The sequence below is a fragment of the Phocoena phocoena genome, chromosome 2 (genome assembly GCF_963924675.1).
Source record: "Phocoena phocoena chromosome 2, mPhoPho1.1, whole genome shotgun sequence".
NCBI classification, from domain to species: Eukaryota; Metazoa; Chordata; class Mammalia; order Artiodactyla; family Phocoenidae; genus Phocoena; species Phocoena phocoena.
Genome location: NC_089220.1, coordinates 22,185,697 through 22,204,921, shown reverse-complemented (window position 1 = coordinate 22,204,921; position 19,225 = coordinate 22,185,697). Strand labels below are relative to the sequence as shown.

Below are 19,225 nucleotides of genomic sequence, written 5' to 3'. Positions count from 1 at the left end.
TGTAAGAATTATTTTATTAGACCAAATAATTTATTTTAAATAAATTATTTTATTATGCCAAATAAACTATTTTATTAGACCAAATCTATTTATTTCTCCTGTATGAAATATTTCTGCATAACAAGGAAAGAAACAATGGGGAGTGGAAGGTTAAAAATTGGAGGAGAGAGTTCCTTCAAATGTTTTGAAGAAAAAAGCTCTTAGGGAAAAAATATGTTTTATCGTTACCAGTTTTTTTGTGATTGGAGAGTCCCTTTCCCACTATTTTTTAGTGCTATTTAAGATGGGGAAAGTCTAAGAAAAACCTAAAATGGCAACAATTATTTTAATGTTTACTCTTAAGGATTATACATACAGTCACTGCATAGTCCTTGAGTTACAATGAAGAGTACTAGCTGTTATTATCAGTGTGAATACTACATACCATTTCTAAATGAAAACAATAATGCTAGAAATCACATTTTAATTTATTCTGGGCTTGACAGATAGAGTAAGGTGAGTTATATTTTTGAGAAGGACAATAGCACATGCACTATAAAAAAAAGATGTATTTTAACTTTTTATCATTAGGTTAGTAACCTGTCTTGAGCTGTATATATTCCTTTGCTACCTGGTCACAGTGGGGCATACATTAGAGTTTATGAATAAACCAAAGCAAATTCATTAGTATCACTGGAGATGGGAACATATTTGTAGGCTGTTAGGAAATGAACGCTACGTGGAGAGTTGGTATCTGAATCCTTGCTCATTAACAGTTTATTTGACTCAGCTGAGCCAATCAACTAGCCACATTGATTCATCCATCCCATCTAAGAAATGAAATAGAGACTCACAGGTCTGAATACTCAGAGTTCTCTCCCCCTGATAAATAGAGCTGTACAGGTCTAGTGACTTTATCACAATAATGCAGCATTTTCCAAAAGTGCTTTAAATACATCCATTAGCATACAAAAAAAGCACAATACTGGCGTAAAAATATAATGAAAGTCTCTATTGCTTCCGAGTCTAAGAAACATTACAAGCATAGACTAATTCTGGAAACTTCTCTGTACTGAAGGGCCATGATGAACATATAATTTTCAAAAAGAAAACCCACAGTGAGGACTCCCTCTCATCACTGTTCTAAATGCACAAAGCCTGTTTTCTGGAAGAAAAATCCACTGAGCTTCACCCAGAGAGACCACTGCAGGGCATTTTTCCTGTCAATGTTATCTTGGTTTAATCAACACTCACACTTTACCTGCTGTTTCGTACATGAAGGTTATAAAATGAAATGCATTTTTCCTCTATGCATTTTTCTACATGACAACCCATTACATTTAACAAATTGTCAATCATTTTTTTAAATAATTCAAAGAGTTAGAAATAATTTCATTATTTCATATGTATTCTTTTCCACATATTCTTTTCCACATATTCTTTTCCACATATTCTTTTCCACATATTGTGAATATGAAATATTCACAATATTTCATAATGTATTCTTTTCCACACTTCAAGATATTAAAGTGAAAGAAAAGGAAAAGGCTTTTATTAACCACCTCAAAAAAAGATCAGTGTTTCATAGTCATTCTAAAAAATTAAAACAAAATAGATAAAAATCGTAAACAACCTCAATGTTGCAACACCAAAGTTTTAAAATATAGCATAAGTTGGCTTTGAATACACACAGAAGTCAAAGATCTGTACATAAAATTGCATGTTATCTATTAAAAGTCAAAGTTACTCTATATTTTAAAAACCTTTAGAATGAATGACATTAGGGCAGCATGCAGTGGTTTCCCATCATCTGGTGTTCAATTTAGCCATCATTAGATATTTCTGGTCAATCTTTGTTAACTCATTTCACTAGCTGCTTATGTGCCTTTTTCAAATAATCTACCTCAGGGTTCAAAATAACAAAACAGAAATGCTGAAAAGAAAACCACAACAAGGCATCAGGATTTTACCTAAAAAGTCATCAATAAGAAAACCCAACATTTGGGTTATCAAGAAAAGCCAGTTTAAAGGTATGTATTATTTCCTAGCCTAGTAATGATCCTTGTTATCTACCTTTCACTTGAGGACTGGAAAATCAGAAGCAGAAACAATGACAAAATTTAACAACAAAGCCGAAGTGTGTGCTCCACATTTCTGACCTGTTCTCTCATCCACTACCGTTGCCAGATAGGGACCTGAGGCAGCCAGTTTTGCTTCTGTAGCTTTCTTCTGCTGTATTCTCAGGCTAGCGGTTTGGTTTGCGGTATTATGAGGCCGTTGTTGACTACTGCACTTCCATTCAGTACTATTCAGGAAAGGCTGAGGTTGCACTTACACTGAAGTGGGATGTGTACATGGGTTTGCGGAGCAGGGAATACAAGTGGGGTGAAGGAGGAAAATGAAGAGAAAGCATGGAAATGGGGCTCTGTTGGTTTGTTTCAACAGATTTCACACTGGAAAATGCAGCCAGAAAGGCTAGGTAAGGGTTTTGCTTAAAATCCCTGTAAGCATTTCTAGTCAACAGTACAAAACTAATACCAAAAAAAAAAAAAAAAAAATCTCAGATTTACCCTTTATATTTTAGAACACAAAGCAAGGCAATGAGATTTCTTCCCCCTGCTCCCCTTTAAAATAAAGAATCACTGTAAGTTTCTTCTTTAATGCACAATGTAATACGGTGCATAGGTGTGCGCCTACAGGATAAGACTGCAACCCAAATGAAGGGCAAAAGCCAGAATTCTCTTTCTGTTGGTACTGCTCAGTTCCACAGTGAAACTGCTAGTAACAGGTAACAAAAGTTCAGTGAGTGACATCTAGACTGGAGAACACCTAAAAGTTATTTGCAGATAATATAAAGGCTATGATCGTGGTTAGGGGTAATGCAAATGATAACCAATGTAACTTCAAAGATTGTCCCCAAAAGAGATGCAGGAACAGGAGTTGAGTAGCAGGGGAAAAAGCTAACAATCCAGAAACCAACACACCACATTTTTTTTCAAGGATTTACACCTTATGAAATAAAGTACATGTCTCCAGTTGTGAGGCCTGTCATATATCAGCTGAATATGCTCTGAACTCTTGTGCAAATCATAGTGCAGTGGTGATTATGGCATAATTTATGAGTAGGTCTGTGTCATGCATAACTTGTGGAAAACAACTGGGTGTGCTTTTTTTTTTTTCAGGGTGTGTATCTGACTGCCACCAAACATAGCTGATCTAATGAGACTCCCTGAGGCTAACATCTCCTTTGTTTCCCTCAAGTGTGCACATCTCTTGGGTTTCCAAGTGAAGCATGTTCACAAGGAAACCCATATAATCACAGAACCCTTTGTCCCAAGCTCCTTGCTCTTGAATATTTGAATTGCAACACTTGATTGTTGACTACTGTGCATGTCACATGGCTGAGTCATTAAATGGCAAAAGCAAACAGTCCACCTTGGGAATTAAATTGTAATTCCAATAGTCCACATCCTAATTTACATGGAAAGTCATTTACTCAATTCTTTTCAGGAATTAAAGCATAAGGAACATTATATTAGATACTCTCCTTTTCACCCTCATTCCCATATTCCTTCTGCGGGTTACGGCGCACAGTTATCTCTCACCATTCTATACAGAGAGAGAGGCTGCTGCTCAGAATGAACGAGCAAGGCATAGACAGATTGTTTTAAAATAATGTATTTGGCTGACATAACTCAGGCTTTTCTTGCTTCCTAACTCAGTTTGACTCAGCTTAGAACTATTACTAACCTCCCTTTTGTAATACACAAGTACAGGCAGAAAGGGAAAGGTGATTAAAGGATTTAAAACTAGCCTTAGATTATATGTACTCTGATAATCAATGGTGCACTATTCTTAGTATCTACAAAAACTGAGAGAAAAAACCCAACAACATAGTTTTCAGTTGAACTTCTGGGAAGCATACCTGAAGGCTGACTTACCCTGTATGTCCTGAAATAAAGCAGATGTATTTTGACTATTCAGTTCCAAATATTCTAAATATTTTACCTATGAAGTACTTAACTGCTTTTTCTTCAAATTGAGCTTCATTCTGATTTCTCATTGCGGTCTGACTAGCATCTTCCGAAGGTGGCATTTTAAATAGTAGCTTTGGCTGTTTAAGAGAGATGTGAGTAAAGAAAAAGAGTTGGAAAGCTCTATTGTCTACTTAAAGCACTATAAATAGTAACAGCTATAAAAATAACACCAATAGGACCATAATAATTTCTAATGATTTTTAAAGGACCTTTAAAATGTTCCTCCAAATAACTGTTTACCCAACTAAGGTCACAAATTTTAGGGAAATCATTATTTGAAATTTAAAATACTTTACTCTTCAGGATTATAAATAAAGAATAGTGATTCATTTCAAAATATCTCCAATTGTCTGGCTTTCAAAATCATCCCAGGAAGTAACTGATCCTAAATTCCAAAGTCTATGAAGGAAGGAATAAATAAGATGTGAGCTTGTTAACAGACGCACCTGGGCAGTTTTAGCCAGTAATGAAAGCTACTTTTAACACTCACAACCTTACCTGTGGATAATGGCCCACTAATGGAGTGTGATTTTAGGAGTTCAGGAAGGTCTGACTGATTACCCAAAATTATAGTTTCCTTCTATTTGCAAAATTATTTAAAATTCTACCAACAGAAATTTATTCTTTGAGGAAGAGGTCAAAATTTTACTCTTTGACTCTTCCCACTCCAGTTCATCTTTCAAAAGACAAACATTCTTGAGACAGATAACCATTAAACTGTAGTTCATTCCAAGGCAGGGTCAGCAAAGTACGACAGAAGGTCACTCCAACATGCTGCCTGTTTTTATAGGTCTGCCAGCTAAGAATGGTTTTTACATTTTTATGTGGTTGAAAAAAAATGTCAAAGTAAGAATAATCATGACGTGAAAATTACATGAAATTTAAATTTCACTTTCCATAAATAAAGTATTATTGGAACATAGCCCACTCATTTCTTTACATATTGTCTATGGTTGTTTTCATTCTATGACGTCAGAGATGAGTTGTTGGGTGAGAGCATATGGCCTGTAAAAGTGAAAATATTTAGATACTGGTCCTTTACAGGAAGTTTGGTAACCCCCTTTTCTAAGATATTGGTGTCCTATAAGAATTACTTCCGGCCTCACAGAGGTCACCCTGTAGGAAACCCTGTATGTTGCTGGAAGCAGAGGATAAGGTGAGACATGCTGACCAGGGATAAGAAACTAAAATAAGAACCAGAAAATTTTTACCCAACTTTTAAACTTTAAAGCAAAATTTAAAAGTTGTATGTGCATAAATACATATGCCCAGAATATAAACCATTCCTCAGGCTATATACGTTTCTTCCTTTTGTCCTTTATTCCTTTTATCCATTATTTTTTCTTTCCTTCCAATTTCTTTCCCTACATCATTGCTTCCTTCCTTTCTTTCTCCTCCCTCCCACTCATTTATTCATTTAATTAATTCATCCACGTTTACTGACACAGACACTATGATAGACACTGGGTACACAGTTATTAACAAGAAAGATAAGGTCTCTCTGCCTTCATGGAGCTTACATTCTAAAGGAGAAGACAAGGACATAAATAAAGAAGACACCCAGGAGCTACGATGTGGGGTAAGGGCAGAGGTTTGCCTTAGACAGGTTGATCAGGTTAAGTTCTCACAAAAAGGTGACATTTGAGCTGAAAACTAAAGGATGAAAAAGAGCTGTCACCGAAAGAGTTAAGGGAAAAGCATTATAGAGAGAGGGAGTGGCAAAGGCAAAGGTCCTGGGACAGCAAAGAATTTGCTTAGTTTAAGGAACAAAAGGGACAGTGGTATGTGTGTTGTGGTTGTTAATGAAAACATTCCTTTAAATCACCAGTATCATAAAAATCAACACCATTTATTAAAAGCTTATTATTTGCAAAAATTGTATTGGGTGCTTCTCACATATGTTCTCATTTAATGTTCACAAAAACTCTCAACGGTGAAAATGACTAACTTCATTCATTTAAGTCAGAGAAACAGACTTCAAAGATATATGTATTGAATTGTACATTGTGATTAAATGTTGGCAGTTAGACTGTAATCCAGGTCCACCTGATTCAAAGGAGTCTACATTAACTCCGAAAGACAAATAAAAGGTCACGTTAAAAAAAATGTGTGTGTTTATTTAATATGTTGACAAAATGGAGTAGTGGAAATACCATATGCTGACAGAGCAGTTTTATGAGCAAATAGCCAATAAATGCCAATATTACCACCAGGGCTATTTTTATGTGTGTGGTAGAGGTTAGAGGATATACTGGATAACTGTTCTGCAGGCTTTTCTCAAAATTACACATGCCAGAAGAGCATTCCAAAACCTTATTTTTAACAGATGTCATGTGACAGTGTAACAAAACACATACTATATCACAAAATTTAATGTTCAAATAAAAACCATTATTTGTACACATTTTTATATTTATTTTGGTATATAATAAAAAAAGATTATATTTTTGGCATATGCCTTTCTTAAGTAAGTTGCAACTCCCTCTGACTTCTGGGTCTGACATTAGGCCAGCTGAAACACACACAGTCAATACCACTGGGGAAAGAGCAGAAGAAAGGATAAAGGAGAGCAAAGATCTACACTCAATTAGCGGAGATGTTATGCAGTTAAATGGCACGTCTATTGTGCTGGTCTCCCAGTTCTTTTAGATCTGAGCTGCAGGAGATTAGTTTCATCACTGAGCTCATAAATGGCCTCTTTCCTCCACCCCTGTTCCATTCGTGACAAATTTATTAGTTCTTTCTAACAATGAAATGAGAACCAGGGATTTCAATTACCACCAGAATGTAGTAAAGGCATGGAGTCCCTTGCAGGTAGTATTTTTCTATTTCATTTTATGGGCAAATACAGAAACATTGTTAACAGACATTAAATGTTATTTATTAGCATGCTAATAAGCCTTCACACTTTTAAAAGTAAACACTAAACTTCTAACAAATTAAACTTAGAATAGTGAGTGTAATGCAGATACTCTGGAAAAGGAATGCACTTCAGAAATAATTTTTTAAAACCAAAATAATCACTGAGTATGATAAAAAGACAAAGATATAAGAGGAGATGCTTATTAGTCATTCTTTCAGCTCAGTTTAGTTTTATCACCTTTTGCACAATTTAAAATTTATGCAAACGTTTTCAATGTTGCCTTTAATTTTTGCCAGAATATTTTGAACCTGGCTTAAAACTGAAATTGAAGAAGCCCAAGGAGGGCTTTAATAACAACTTTCTTCAGTCTGTTTATTTAAAACATGATGAATAAGCAAAAAGAAAAGGTGCAGAACTGAAAAAGAAAAATGATCCCTTCTCCTTCCTAGAAGTGTTCAAGATTACTGGATTGTTCATAATCTTGCACCAGGAATTAAAATCTTTCTCACGTGCCAATAGCTAAATATACATATAACACTGTCCAGTCACCATATACATGTGAGCTTAGAGCCTAAGGGTTTATAAGTAGTTTTAAAGTTATAGAAAGGCAGGAAGAAGTTTCACTACTTTTAAGACCCCAGTGTCGCCTGACTTATTTAATGCGCTCTCTCAAAATTGTTTAGCTTCTTATAGTCCTTTTCTTGAGGAAGTAGGAGGTCAGTTAGTATTTTACCACACTAAATGCTTAATATCTTTACTAACAAATCATTCTCATAGAAAAAAATAGAAGAAATTTAAAGGAACATTTAAAGAAATGCCAGGAACCTAAACAAACAAACAAAAAAAAGTGAAGAAATTCTGTTCTTCATAAGCTCACAAGGCATTTAAGCACAGTAACACAGAAGACAAGCGAATTCTAACGCAAGTACCAGCCTGGCCACTAACTGGCTGAGCAAGCTATGCGCCTTAGCTTTTTTATCTGTAAGATGAGAATAAAAGTATCTATCTTATAGAATTGTTGCAAGGAATAAATGACATATATTTAGAAGTTTTAGCAGTGTAGGACACAAAAGAATTGTCTGGTAGCTATTAATATCATTCATTAACAAGACAGAGGGTGATTTTTTTTCTTCTCTAATGTACAGATCATCACCCTTTGGGGTTGATTTAGCACAATCTTGACAGGAATTAACAAATGCTAAATAAGTATTTGTTAATAGATTGAAACATAACATTAGTGAGTTTCCAAGATCCCAGACTGGGGAAATCCTCTGTTTCTTTATATTCTGGAAGATCAGCCAGGGATGGGAATTGGAGATAGCCCTTGAAGCGAGAACTACAGTTTCTTTCAATGATCTCCTCTTAATACTTTGAACCTCAGAGATTTGTTTTATGAGTCAGCAGAAATTGTTTCACCCAGATATATATTACTGCTGAGCATTTATTTCCAAATCTGTTGTACATCACAGTCATTACTTAAAATATTGCTTTTCACAACTGTCACTGTTATCAGGAGATGGAAGACAATATAGAGAACACAATGTTATGCCCTAAATGTTTGTGTCTCCCCGAAATTCATAGATTAAAATCCTAATCTCCAATGTGATGATTTTAGGAGGTGGGGCCTTTGGGAAGGGATTAGGTCAGAGGTGGAGTCCTCATGAAAGGATCATGCCCTTATAAAAGAGACTCTAGAGCGCTCTCTGTCTGCTGTGAACCAGGAAGCACGCCGGATACTGAATCTGAATCTGCCAACACAAATACTGAATACACATAGTGAATCTGCCTTGATCTTAGACTGCCCAGCCTTCAGAACTGTGAGAAACGGGACTTCCCTGGTGGCGCAGTGGTTAAGAATCCACCTGCCAATGCTGGGGACATGGGCTCAAGCCCTGGTCCGGGAAGATTCCCACATGCCACGGAGCAACAAAGCCTGTGTGCCACAACTACAACTGTGTGCCACAACAAAGCCTGTGCGCCTGCACTCTAGAGCCCGTGAGCCACAACTACTGAGCCCATGTGCTGCAACTACCGAAGCCCACGCACCTAGAGCCCGTTCTCCGCAACAAGAGAAGCCACTGCAATGAGAAGCCCGCACACCGCAATGAGGAGTAGCCCTTGCTCACCGCAACTAGAGAAAGCCCAAGCGCAGCAACGAAGACCCAACACAGCCCAAAATAAGTAAAATAAATAAATTTATAAAAAAAGAACTGTGAGAAACAAACGTTTCTAGCTTAAACCACTCAGTCGCTGGTATTTTTGTTACAGCAGCCCGAAGGGACTAGACACATGGTTAGTTGTCCCGAGTTTGAGGCCCATTTAGGGATGTGACAGGAGAAGAACAAGCAGATACACGTTATGGAGCATGGTGTTGAAATGATCACTCCAACTGCAACCCAAATGAAATTGCCCCAAATCGTAAGGCGACAGTTGACTCTGGAAACATGGCAAAAACTCCCAGACAAGTTCAACACTTGCAAAACGTCATAACGTGCTTAGATGGTTTTCATTTTTCCCAAGAAAATACAAGTTGTTCTTTACATCAGGCCCAGTGCCCAAGGAAACCAGAGCTTGGACACTGATGAAGGTACCAGGGGATGTTTTCTGGAAGTGTTGCTTTTTACAGTGTCAACTGCGAAAGGGATGGTGTATGGAGACAGATAAAATAAATTCCCCCCTTGAGGCAGCAATTTACAAAATCTGCAACACATACTTAGTTCATTTTCACTACTGAGCTTTTAGTAAACCTTCTGTCACAGGGTAAAATCTGGGCTTTTGAGTTCAAAGACTACACTTTGTCTTTGCATTTTTAAAATGTTTCCAAATGGCATCTGTTTTTTAGAAGCTTTTTAAGAAGCTTGATTCAAGGAGACTGCTGAATCTTTAGGACTTCTACTTTGCATCCCTTTGGATAAACAAAACCAGCCACAGTTTTATATTTTTTATTCTCAAAAGAAAACAATCTAGTCAATCAACTTCCATACACTCAGACACAAGAATACTTCATTCTCAGGGTATTCTATTTTCCATTTTTATTGTCATAAATTTGAAATTAAGTTGCAAATTTCACGTGAAAGAGGGTGATAAAATTTAATGATCACTAAAATTTCAAGTGGAATCTATTTTACTGATCTTGGTTCTCTGCTCTCCTGAGGCCTCTTGACATAGTAAATTGAAGTGTGCAAATATAATTGGCTGAGACCCTGCTTGACCCTAATACAGACTGCTAACGTTTTATCTCTGCTAAGAACTGATACCAAATTTAAGGCTTGGTAAGCCTCTTCACCTTTTGAGAAAATAGAGATTTTAATGAGCCATTAAGTCACATAGCCCTGAAAGGGGCAAAGTGTTGCCCAAGCCTCCATCCCCTATAATCGCCCATGTTTTAAGTCATTGCTTAGGACCATTATTTTTTAATCATACATCAGACAAAGGAAAAGATACAAAGAGATTTGCCTACATTTTGAAGACTGCATCTTGGGAAGAATAAGTACATATGCATTACATTTTTGTTTCTGGAATTATAGAAGTTCCATTATAACTCTCAGGAATTATCCGAGGGATAAGCAGGATATTGCATTTACCTTCCAGTTTAATAAAGCCTTAAAAAGTCAATCCCAGTTCACCAATTTATTCAAATTGGGCCTTCTAAAAACATACTTTAGGGGCTTCCCTGGTGGCGCAGTGGTTGAGAGTCCGCCTGCCGTTGCAGGGGACACGGGTTTGTGCCCCGGTCCGGGAAGATCCCACATGCCATGGAGCGGCTGGGCCCGTGAGCCATGGCCGCTGATACTGTCAGCCTCTGCCAGGGCAATTTATTTGCCCATGTCAGTTTTCTGTCTTTGGTGGTTTTTCTTGCCTAGTTTATCTCCAACGACGTGACTGCCAACTCTACACTGGAATTCTTTTCCATAATGTAATACAACTATATTAATATTTATTAGACTTGTTCCAAAAGAACTAAGAAATTCGAGTTCTATTTTTTTCTTCAAAACACCACACTGCCATAGGCTACTCTATAAGTAGCTGTAATGAAGTAATGACTGAGGAAAAGATTATCTTCTCCTTCCAGCTCATTTCAGATGTTTGTGCCTAAGCATTGTTTAGATGACAAAAACAAAAATCAAACACCTGCCCCTCCACTCCCAAAACATTTCCAAAAAACTAAAATCCTTCAAATGAAAGATCTCAGAATATATTTTTAAAAAGCTGTCTAGGACAGAAATTAAACATAATTACAGGTCATCGGAAAAACAACAAGTCGATAGTGCCACTTAATGTCCTTCAAGGGCATAGCTTCTGAAATGTCTCCAAAAAAAAAATTACTTTTTTAAAGAACATAAACCCAATTTTAAAAAATTAAATGAAGGATTCAGCTCATTTTAAATGAAAGTACTGATACTGAAGAAAGTGTCCAGAAACACTTTTAGATTATAGATGCTACAGTTAAAATGTTCCCTTTTTCCTCTTAAAATAATGAGACTGATATTCATATGTAGCCCACATAGTCAATTTCATTACTGCCATATTGTGACTTTTTTCACTTTTTCATTATATTTAGTAGCCATCCAAAGACGTAACATTTCCTTTAGCACAATCATGGTTGCCTAGTGGAAGAGAGAGGAAGAGAGGAGAGGAAGAGGGAGGGGAAAGGGGAGGAAAGGAGATGGTGAGGGAGTGGCTCCACGAGGGCAGGTCTCATGAAGGCAAGGATGTTTACTGTTTCAATGCCCAGCATGCAGCATGCCTGGTACATAGTAGGTGCAAATAAATAGTCCGCGTGTGGAATTCATATTTATGGAGGACCTGCCAGATACCAAGGTTTATACATTTCTAACCATAGTTAATCCTCTCAACAGTCTTATGAAGTCAGCAATATTATTGTCTCCAATTTATATATATATGAATACTGCCTCGAAATAACCTAAAGATGGCCTAGTAAAAGAGGACAATGAATAGGAAAAATCGTGTTCATAATCATCTATTTTTATCTCATTTAAAATAAAACCAAAAGCCAGATTATGGTAAGTCAGAAGAAGACGAGGGGCACATGTATATTCCAGACACTCTGTTAAGTGACTGTCATAGGTAGCACTTTGAAGCTTTTCATAATGAAGCATGATACTCTTTTGGTGTGCTTTGCATTCTGGGCTTCACAAAGTGAAACGGGGGAGGAAAGCAAGAAACTGGTGAGAGGTGAGCCAGGTAGGCTGGAAATTTAAAAAATAAAAACAAAAACAACAGCAACCTTACCACTAGCAGCCATCACAAGTAAGGTGTCAGTCACGGAATACGTTTCAACTAAAGTGAGGAAGGATGGATTATCTTTTGTGTCTATTTAAAATGTTTCAGCTGATCTGCAGCAGATTAAAGAAGGGATTTGCTTGTTTCAACGTACCTCAAACCCATATGCAAATAGGGCTGTGATACTGTGCCACACATTTATAGTCAAAGACAATACTTTGTTTTTAAGAAGAGCAGCACAATGTAACTGCACATGAATGTCACACACACACACACGCGCGCGCACACACACACACACAAAGCCAGACAACGTTAAGCTCCAGTGAAGAATTTTGGTAATTACCAGCTGTATTGTAAAAATCACCCAATATGTTTGTCTCCATTGTTTGTGATTCCTCTGAAGATTGAAAACACTCTCCTCTCTGCTGCTGTCCCCACCCTCGCCATTTTATCATTTTCTGTTCCCACCGATTCCTACCACTGGGACAAATTACTCACTTACTGACCTTTTGTTTCAATATTACACTCATGGAGGGAGGGAGAGCAGAAGAGGATACAGAGAAGGAGGGAGAGTGAAAGTAACTGTATGTGTGTGTTTGTGTGTGTGTGTATGTATGTGTACAGGAATGATAGAACCTGGAATTTGCCCCCCAGTTTTTTAAACAAAAATGAACTCTAGGACAGGGATGGTGGTTGTTTTTTAATGGGTAGACCTTAAAGAGAACCAGGAATAGGTTCTGTGTAAACAAGAGACCAGCAGGGTGGTATTCATTTGTTTGTTTAGTCAACAGAAATTTAATGAGTACCTACTATGGAAAGGCATTATGCTACCTAGTGGATATTTACAAAAGTGAATGATTTGTTTCATAAATATGATAGGAAATTACAATTTTTTATTTTAAAATAATTTTTTATTTTAAAAGCTAAACCCCTTAGCTAAGTGGATTCAAGGATTAAACAAATATTTATTCAGCTTTACTGATTATTTGCCCTTTGAAATATTATTTGTTAAGCTTCATGACACTATGCTCCTAGAATTTATTTTCTTTAGATCTTAGACTCCTTTGCAGGATTTTCATCCTTAGCCTGTTATTTAAGTGTTGGTGTTCCACAGGGTTAAGTTTTCATTTCTTTATTCTACACACTTCCCTGGGAGTTCTCATTGCTCCTATGACTTTTATTCATTTTTAAAAATGTATTTATTATTTATTTTTGACTGTGTCGGGTCTTAGTTGCGGCACTCGGGATCTTTGTTGAGGCATGCAGGCTCTTCATCGTGGTGCATGGGCTTCTCTCTAGTTGTGGTGTGCGGGCTCCAGGGCGTGTGGGCTCTGTAGTTTGCGGCACGTGGGCTCTCTCGTTGAGGCACGTGAGCTCAGTTGTTGCGACACGCGGGCTTAGTTGCCCCGTGGCGTGTGGGATCTATAGTTCCCTGATCAGGGATCGAACCCCTGTCCCCTGCATCGTAAGGCGGATTCTTTGCCACTGGACCACCAGGGAAGTCCCACTCCTATGACTTTTAGTATCATCTCTATGTGATACAGAGACCAGATCTGATGACACCAAATTCTGCATGTCCAGTTCAATATAGGACATTGCCACCTGGATGTTTCAAGGTGCCCAAACTCAGAATACCATAAAATTGAACTAATCAACTTCCTCTTATCTCATGACCTAGCACAGCCATCCATGAAGTTGCCCAATCAAGAAACCGAAGAGTCATTCTTAACTCCTTTCTTTATACTCCCTAACAATCTAAAAGTTCCCTAAATTTTTATATCCTAAATTATACTAAGAAACCACCCATTCCTCTTCACACACTCTGCTACCACCCAATCCAAGTCACTGTCATCTCTCGGCAACATTCTCACGAACACTTGCTTAATTGGTCTCCCTGGTTTCAATCTTGCCTGCCCCCAATGGTTTTGGACTTTATAGCCAGTTACTTGTTAAAAATGAAAATTTGATCACATTGTTCTCTTGTTTCAAACCCTTTACTGGCTTCCCATATACTAAAGGTAAAATTCCAACTCCTTTATGAGATCCTTTAGACCTCTGTTTACCTTACAAACTCTTGTCTTGCCTCTCCTCTCTCAGACACTATACTCCACCACACTGAAATTCTTTCAGTTCCTTAAACATGAAATTGATGCTTTTACCTCAGGCATTCCCATATCCTTCACACTGCCTAAAACTTACCTTTACTCCAAACCCACCAATGCTAACTCCTGGTTATCATTTAAATACTGGCTTCCTTTGGGAAGCCGACTTGGGTTGCCACTCCACCCCTGCTCAACCTACCCACCTTCAACCCCCTGTACTTGCACCCAACCTACCTGTATCTCTACCAAAGATAGGTCCTGTTATATGTTCCTACATACATCCTCTCTAATATCATTTTTTAATATTTTATTATAAACATCTATTTAAAATTCTTTTTCTTTAATTCTGGTATAAAGGGCGACAAACTATCTAGCATAAGCAGCTTGCCCACTACAGTGCCTTGCACAGAACTGGTACTCAATAAATATTTGTTCAATGAGTAAATGGAGCACCTTTTATTTAAAGGAACTGGGAAGTGTTTAGAGATAAATACACACCTCCTACCCTTAAGGAGGATAACATTAAATGTAGAATGGCTGTTATACGTAATTATATGATGATAATGAGTAAATAAAATTGACTTCAATTTGGATACATGGGGATTTGCTAACACTGTAAATTGTAATGAAATATTTAGCTCTCCCTTCTGGGATAATCTAATGCACACTAAACACTTCTGGAAGACAGTTTTACGATTTTATATTACAGGTAAGAACATAGGCACAGCAAAATTACTCAAGGTTACCTAGTGAATCGTAAGAAGAGCCAAGATTTAAAACTCAAAGTGGTCAATAGCCAGTATTTAGTGCTATGATTTTTTGTTTTGTTTTGTTTTTTGTTTTTGCGGTACATGGGCCTCTCACTGCTGTGGCCTCTCCCGTTGCGGAGCACAGGCTCCGGACGCGCAGGCTCAGCGGCCATGGCTTACGGGCCTCTGCGGCATGTGGGATCCTCCCGGACCGGGGCACGAACCCACGTCCCCTGCATCAGCAGACGGACTCTCAACCACTGAGCCACCAGGGAAGCCCAGTGCTATAATTTTTAAAAAACTACTTTTTCTTTTTCTCCCCAGAGTTCTATTTTGTGATTGTAAGACTTCTACCTGTATACTTTAATAATCTTCTCAAAAATATCACCTGTGATATTTATATTTGAATATGGCAACTCAGGAACGGAGGCCCTTTTCGATGGATTTTCCTCTAGTCTTTAAAATACAAGGCTTTGTGTGATGTGTCCCTGCACGCTTGTACGCTCTGAGAGGTATTAAGCTCCTTCTTTGCTCTTAACAGTGTTAGTATTGGGCACTAATTGCTGCTACAAAGTGCAAACGTTGAACTCTTCTGCTGTTGGACATCAGGTTGGACACTCTATGTTTAAACATCCATAGTTAGTTGGCTGGTGCATTCTAGTACACTCAGTGGACGTTTTGGTAGAAAATGCTGCCAGTACTTAATAAATACTCAAGAAACAACATAGGCTATTACATTTAACAGGATTTCTGGTTCTAACATTCATACTGTGAGAGAAATAAACTAAAAAAAGGTTTATGATGCCATTTCAAAAGGCCAGATATGTACTAAGTACTCAATAAATATGCTTATTCTCATTGTGGTATTCTGGGGCCAATGGTAAACTTAATGCATAACCAAAATGCATAATAAAGCCTTAATCACCTTCTCACTATATACAATTAGTACACAGATATACCTTTGCTCTTTATAACAATAAGCATTGCTGACATTAATTTCTCAGAGATAGACAGGGCAAGTATACACTTGAGATTTTTTTCCTAACCCCAGATTGAACTTTCTTTTTTTTTTTTTTTTGCGGTACGCGGGCCTCTCACTGTTGTGGCCTCTCCCATTGCGGAGCACGGGCTCCGGACACGCAGGCTCAGCGGCCATGGCTCACGGGCCCAGCCGCTCCGCGGCATGTGGGATCTTCCCGGACCGGGGCACAAACCCGTGTCCCCTGCATCGGCAGGCGGACTCTTAACCACTGTGCCACCAGGGAAGCCCTGAACTGTCTTTTTATACCCGAATACAGCACAAGATGTTAAAAGAATTCAACCTGTACAAATTGTGGCTAACACTTGCTACTTTTATTAGGTATGCAGAACACACTCCTCTTAATCATTCTTCAGTTCAATTATACAATTTTCTCTCACCAGATACAACATCAAATAGAAGAACCCCCAATTAAAGAGCATTTCTCTTGCTCTTTGAACTTTGCTTAACTCATCTTTTGTTCACCACAAGCAAACATCTCTACCCCTAAAGCACTCAAGCCAGCTCATTATATCACTCTCCAGTCTTGCCTTGCAGCTCCAGGCCCAGGAAGAACTTTAAATGTCCAAAGTATTTACTGTTCTTAATCCCCATTGTGACGTTAAGTGAATTGGTTCTGTCATGTGAGTATAACTGACTTTGTTTCCCCTAATAAAGATAGACACTCGAGTTACCCATTTGTAAGCTAGCCCAATGTAAAAAGAAGAGAGAACTTCTGTCAGATGTCAAGTTAACATCAACTGCTCATACCATGGAAATGTCAATTAAAACTCAGTGCAATCTTTCAAACACAATTTTCCAGTCCAAGAAATGTGTATACATCCATAGTGAACGGAGAGGCATACAAGGATAAGCTCAATATATGTGTTAATATTGTTGGTTGGTCATTAGTAGATGGTATTCATGGAGTCAGAATACTTTTGATCTTCACTTGAAAATGTAGATTCCATGAATTCATCCTCATTCATTAGCCCTGCTTTTGGGGAAAGGACTTTGTAAAGATGTTGCTTTCATTTCCTAATGCTGCAGTTCCTACTAAGCTATACCAGGGAATAAAAGGTTCCTTTCAAGAGTAGCACAGAGACTGAGTTGGCTTCCTGCTTTCAGAGATTATAAATGTTCTCAACACTTCCAAAATGAAGGAAATTCCAACTTGGGTTTCAAAGATCTTTTTATTTATTTATTTTTTTACTCCATTTGCCTTAGTGGTCTGAATGTGACAATAATGAAGGCTAACAGAGTAAAAACAAATGTTTAAACCAAAGATACCTGCCCTATTGGAGAATTTACTTTACCTGCAGAGATTCCATTTCTTCATCTTTTCTGTGAGTCTCCTCCAGCAGATCTATAATAAGAAAGTAAAATATCCATCAAAATACAATGTCAAAATGCATTGCCTCTTACTTTCAAACTCGATTCAGTCAGTAGCTTGTATAAACCGTTGTCCGGAAAGAGAATTTGATATATTTAAGTATAAGAAGCAACATGAAAGAAATGCCCTCTGATCCCAAATGGTGAGATGCGGTAGAGATCTGGATTCTGCCAAACCTAAGCTAGCTAAGAAGCCCTGGGAGGTCCTAGGTCTGGTGGCGATACCAGAAAATGAGACCAACTCAATTACAAATCCAAAATCATACCAATGTTTTAGAAATCTGGCCTAATGCTTATGTAACTCAAAAGCAACGCAAAATTTTCTTTAAAAAAAAAAAACCTGGGGCTCCCCTGGTGGCGCAGTGGTTGAGAGTCCGCCTGCCGATGCAGGGGACACGGGTTCGTGCCCCGGTCCGGGAAGATCCCACATGCCGTGGAGCGGCTGGGCCCGTGAGCCATGGCCGCTGAGCCTGCGCTCCACAACGGGAGAGGCCACAACAGTGAGAGGCCCTCATACCGCAAAAAAAAAAACAAACAAAAAAAAACACAAAAACTTTTTTCTTTTGAAAGAGAAAAATAGAAATAAACCATTCGCTCTTAAAATAAGCTCCCAAGCCAAGTTCCACCTCCAGAGTCAATTTTTTAACCAAATTAAAACACCCTGGAATAATGGGTGTTATGAATGGAAGTAGAACACCACCTTAACTGTAAACTCATATTAATTATCATTTCACACTGAGAGGGTGGGAAGCATTGATGCTACATCTGACCAACTGTCTGGCACCATCTCAGAGAAATTAGTGGCTGGAAGAGAGTTCTGTCTAAATGCATGCGTATAACCATGGTATCTCAGTGCCCTAGACTAATTTATGAACTTGCTATAAAGGAAAATGAATTTGGCAAGCAGAATTTTCTGCCTGCAGCTATACCACCTTGCGCTATGATCTTATTAGATCTCACAAACCTAAAGAGGGCTGGGCTGAGTTAGAACTTGGATGAAAACTGGCAAGAAATACCTACAGCAGCGTACATTAACATTAGCATTTGCCTTACTCTGTGATTGACATAGCTTACCAAGAGGCTGTGCTGCATAAAAGGAAAATATAACGTACAGAAATTCAATATGTACCCCAGAAAGGCAAATGCAAATGTTTTTAGCAAGTGCTACTAGGTGGAGCGGGAAGCAGTAATATACTGGGTAACCAAGTCATGCTGGTATATGTCATAACTGGACAGGCAATATCCTGAAACTTCAGGAGACCTGGTAGATGATATAATTGATGGTGATGGCCCTTTGAGATTGCACAGCTAAGAGAAATACAGAGGAGTGGCAAGCAGTCCCCTCAAGACACAGTGTACTGGGATTAAGGATGAAAGTTAGTTTTTGCTATCTGTAGACGGCTGATGTTGGCTCCCCAAACACCCATAATCAGAGTTACATCAAGAAAGTTACAGGAGCATACCAATGTATTAGGGTGTATTTTTAAAGTGTTTTTTGTTGGCACATCAGGATTTTTAGCTATATGGTACAGAAACCAACTTGGGGTGTGGTAAATTAAGTGCCCTCAATCATTCCTCTTTCTGCATCCTTACTCAATTGCATTGCGACATTGTAACTACTTCCATCAAGAGGTCACATGTATCTTGCATCTAGGCTTGCCTCCTGACTTGATTTGGTAAATAGAATACAGCAGAAGCAATTCTGTGCCAATCTGCAATAAGGGTTCCAAAAGGCCTCATGCGTTTTCACTTTTCCACTTGGGACTCTTTCACTACCATGTGAACAAGCCCAGGCCAGCCTGCCAGATGACAAGAGACATACGGTCCAGTATTCTTTCCAC

At 38.2% G+C, this 19,225-nt stretch overlaps 1 protein-coding gene across 1 annotated transcript in view; it reads right to left on the bottom strand.

Annotated features, from left to right (window-relative positions):
- CEP128 (centrosomal protein 128) overlaps window positions 1-19,225 on the bottom strand; it is a 412,227-nt gene that overhangs the window by 57,655 nt on the left and 335,347 nt on the right. The window contains exon 18 of the mRNA XM_065871644.1: window positions 17,309-17,358. Coding sequence (XP_065727716.1) covers window positions 17,309-17,358 — 50 coding nt within the window. The remainder of the gene's footprint in view (window positions 1-17,308; window positions 17,359-19,225) is intronic.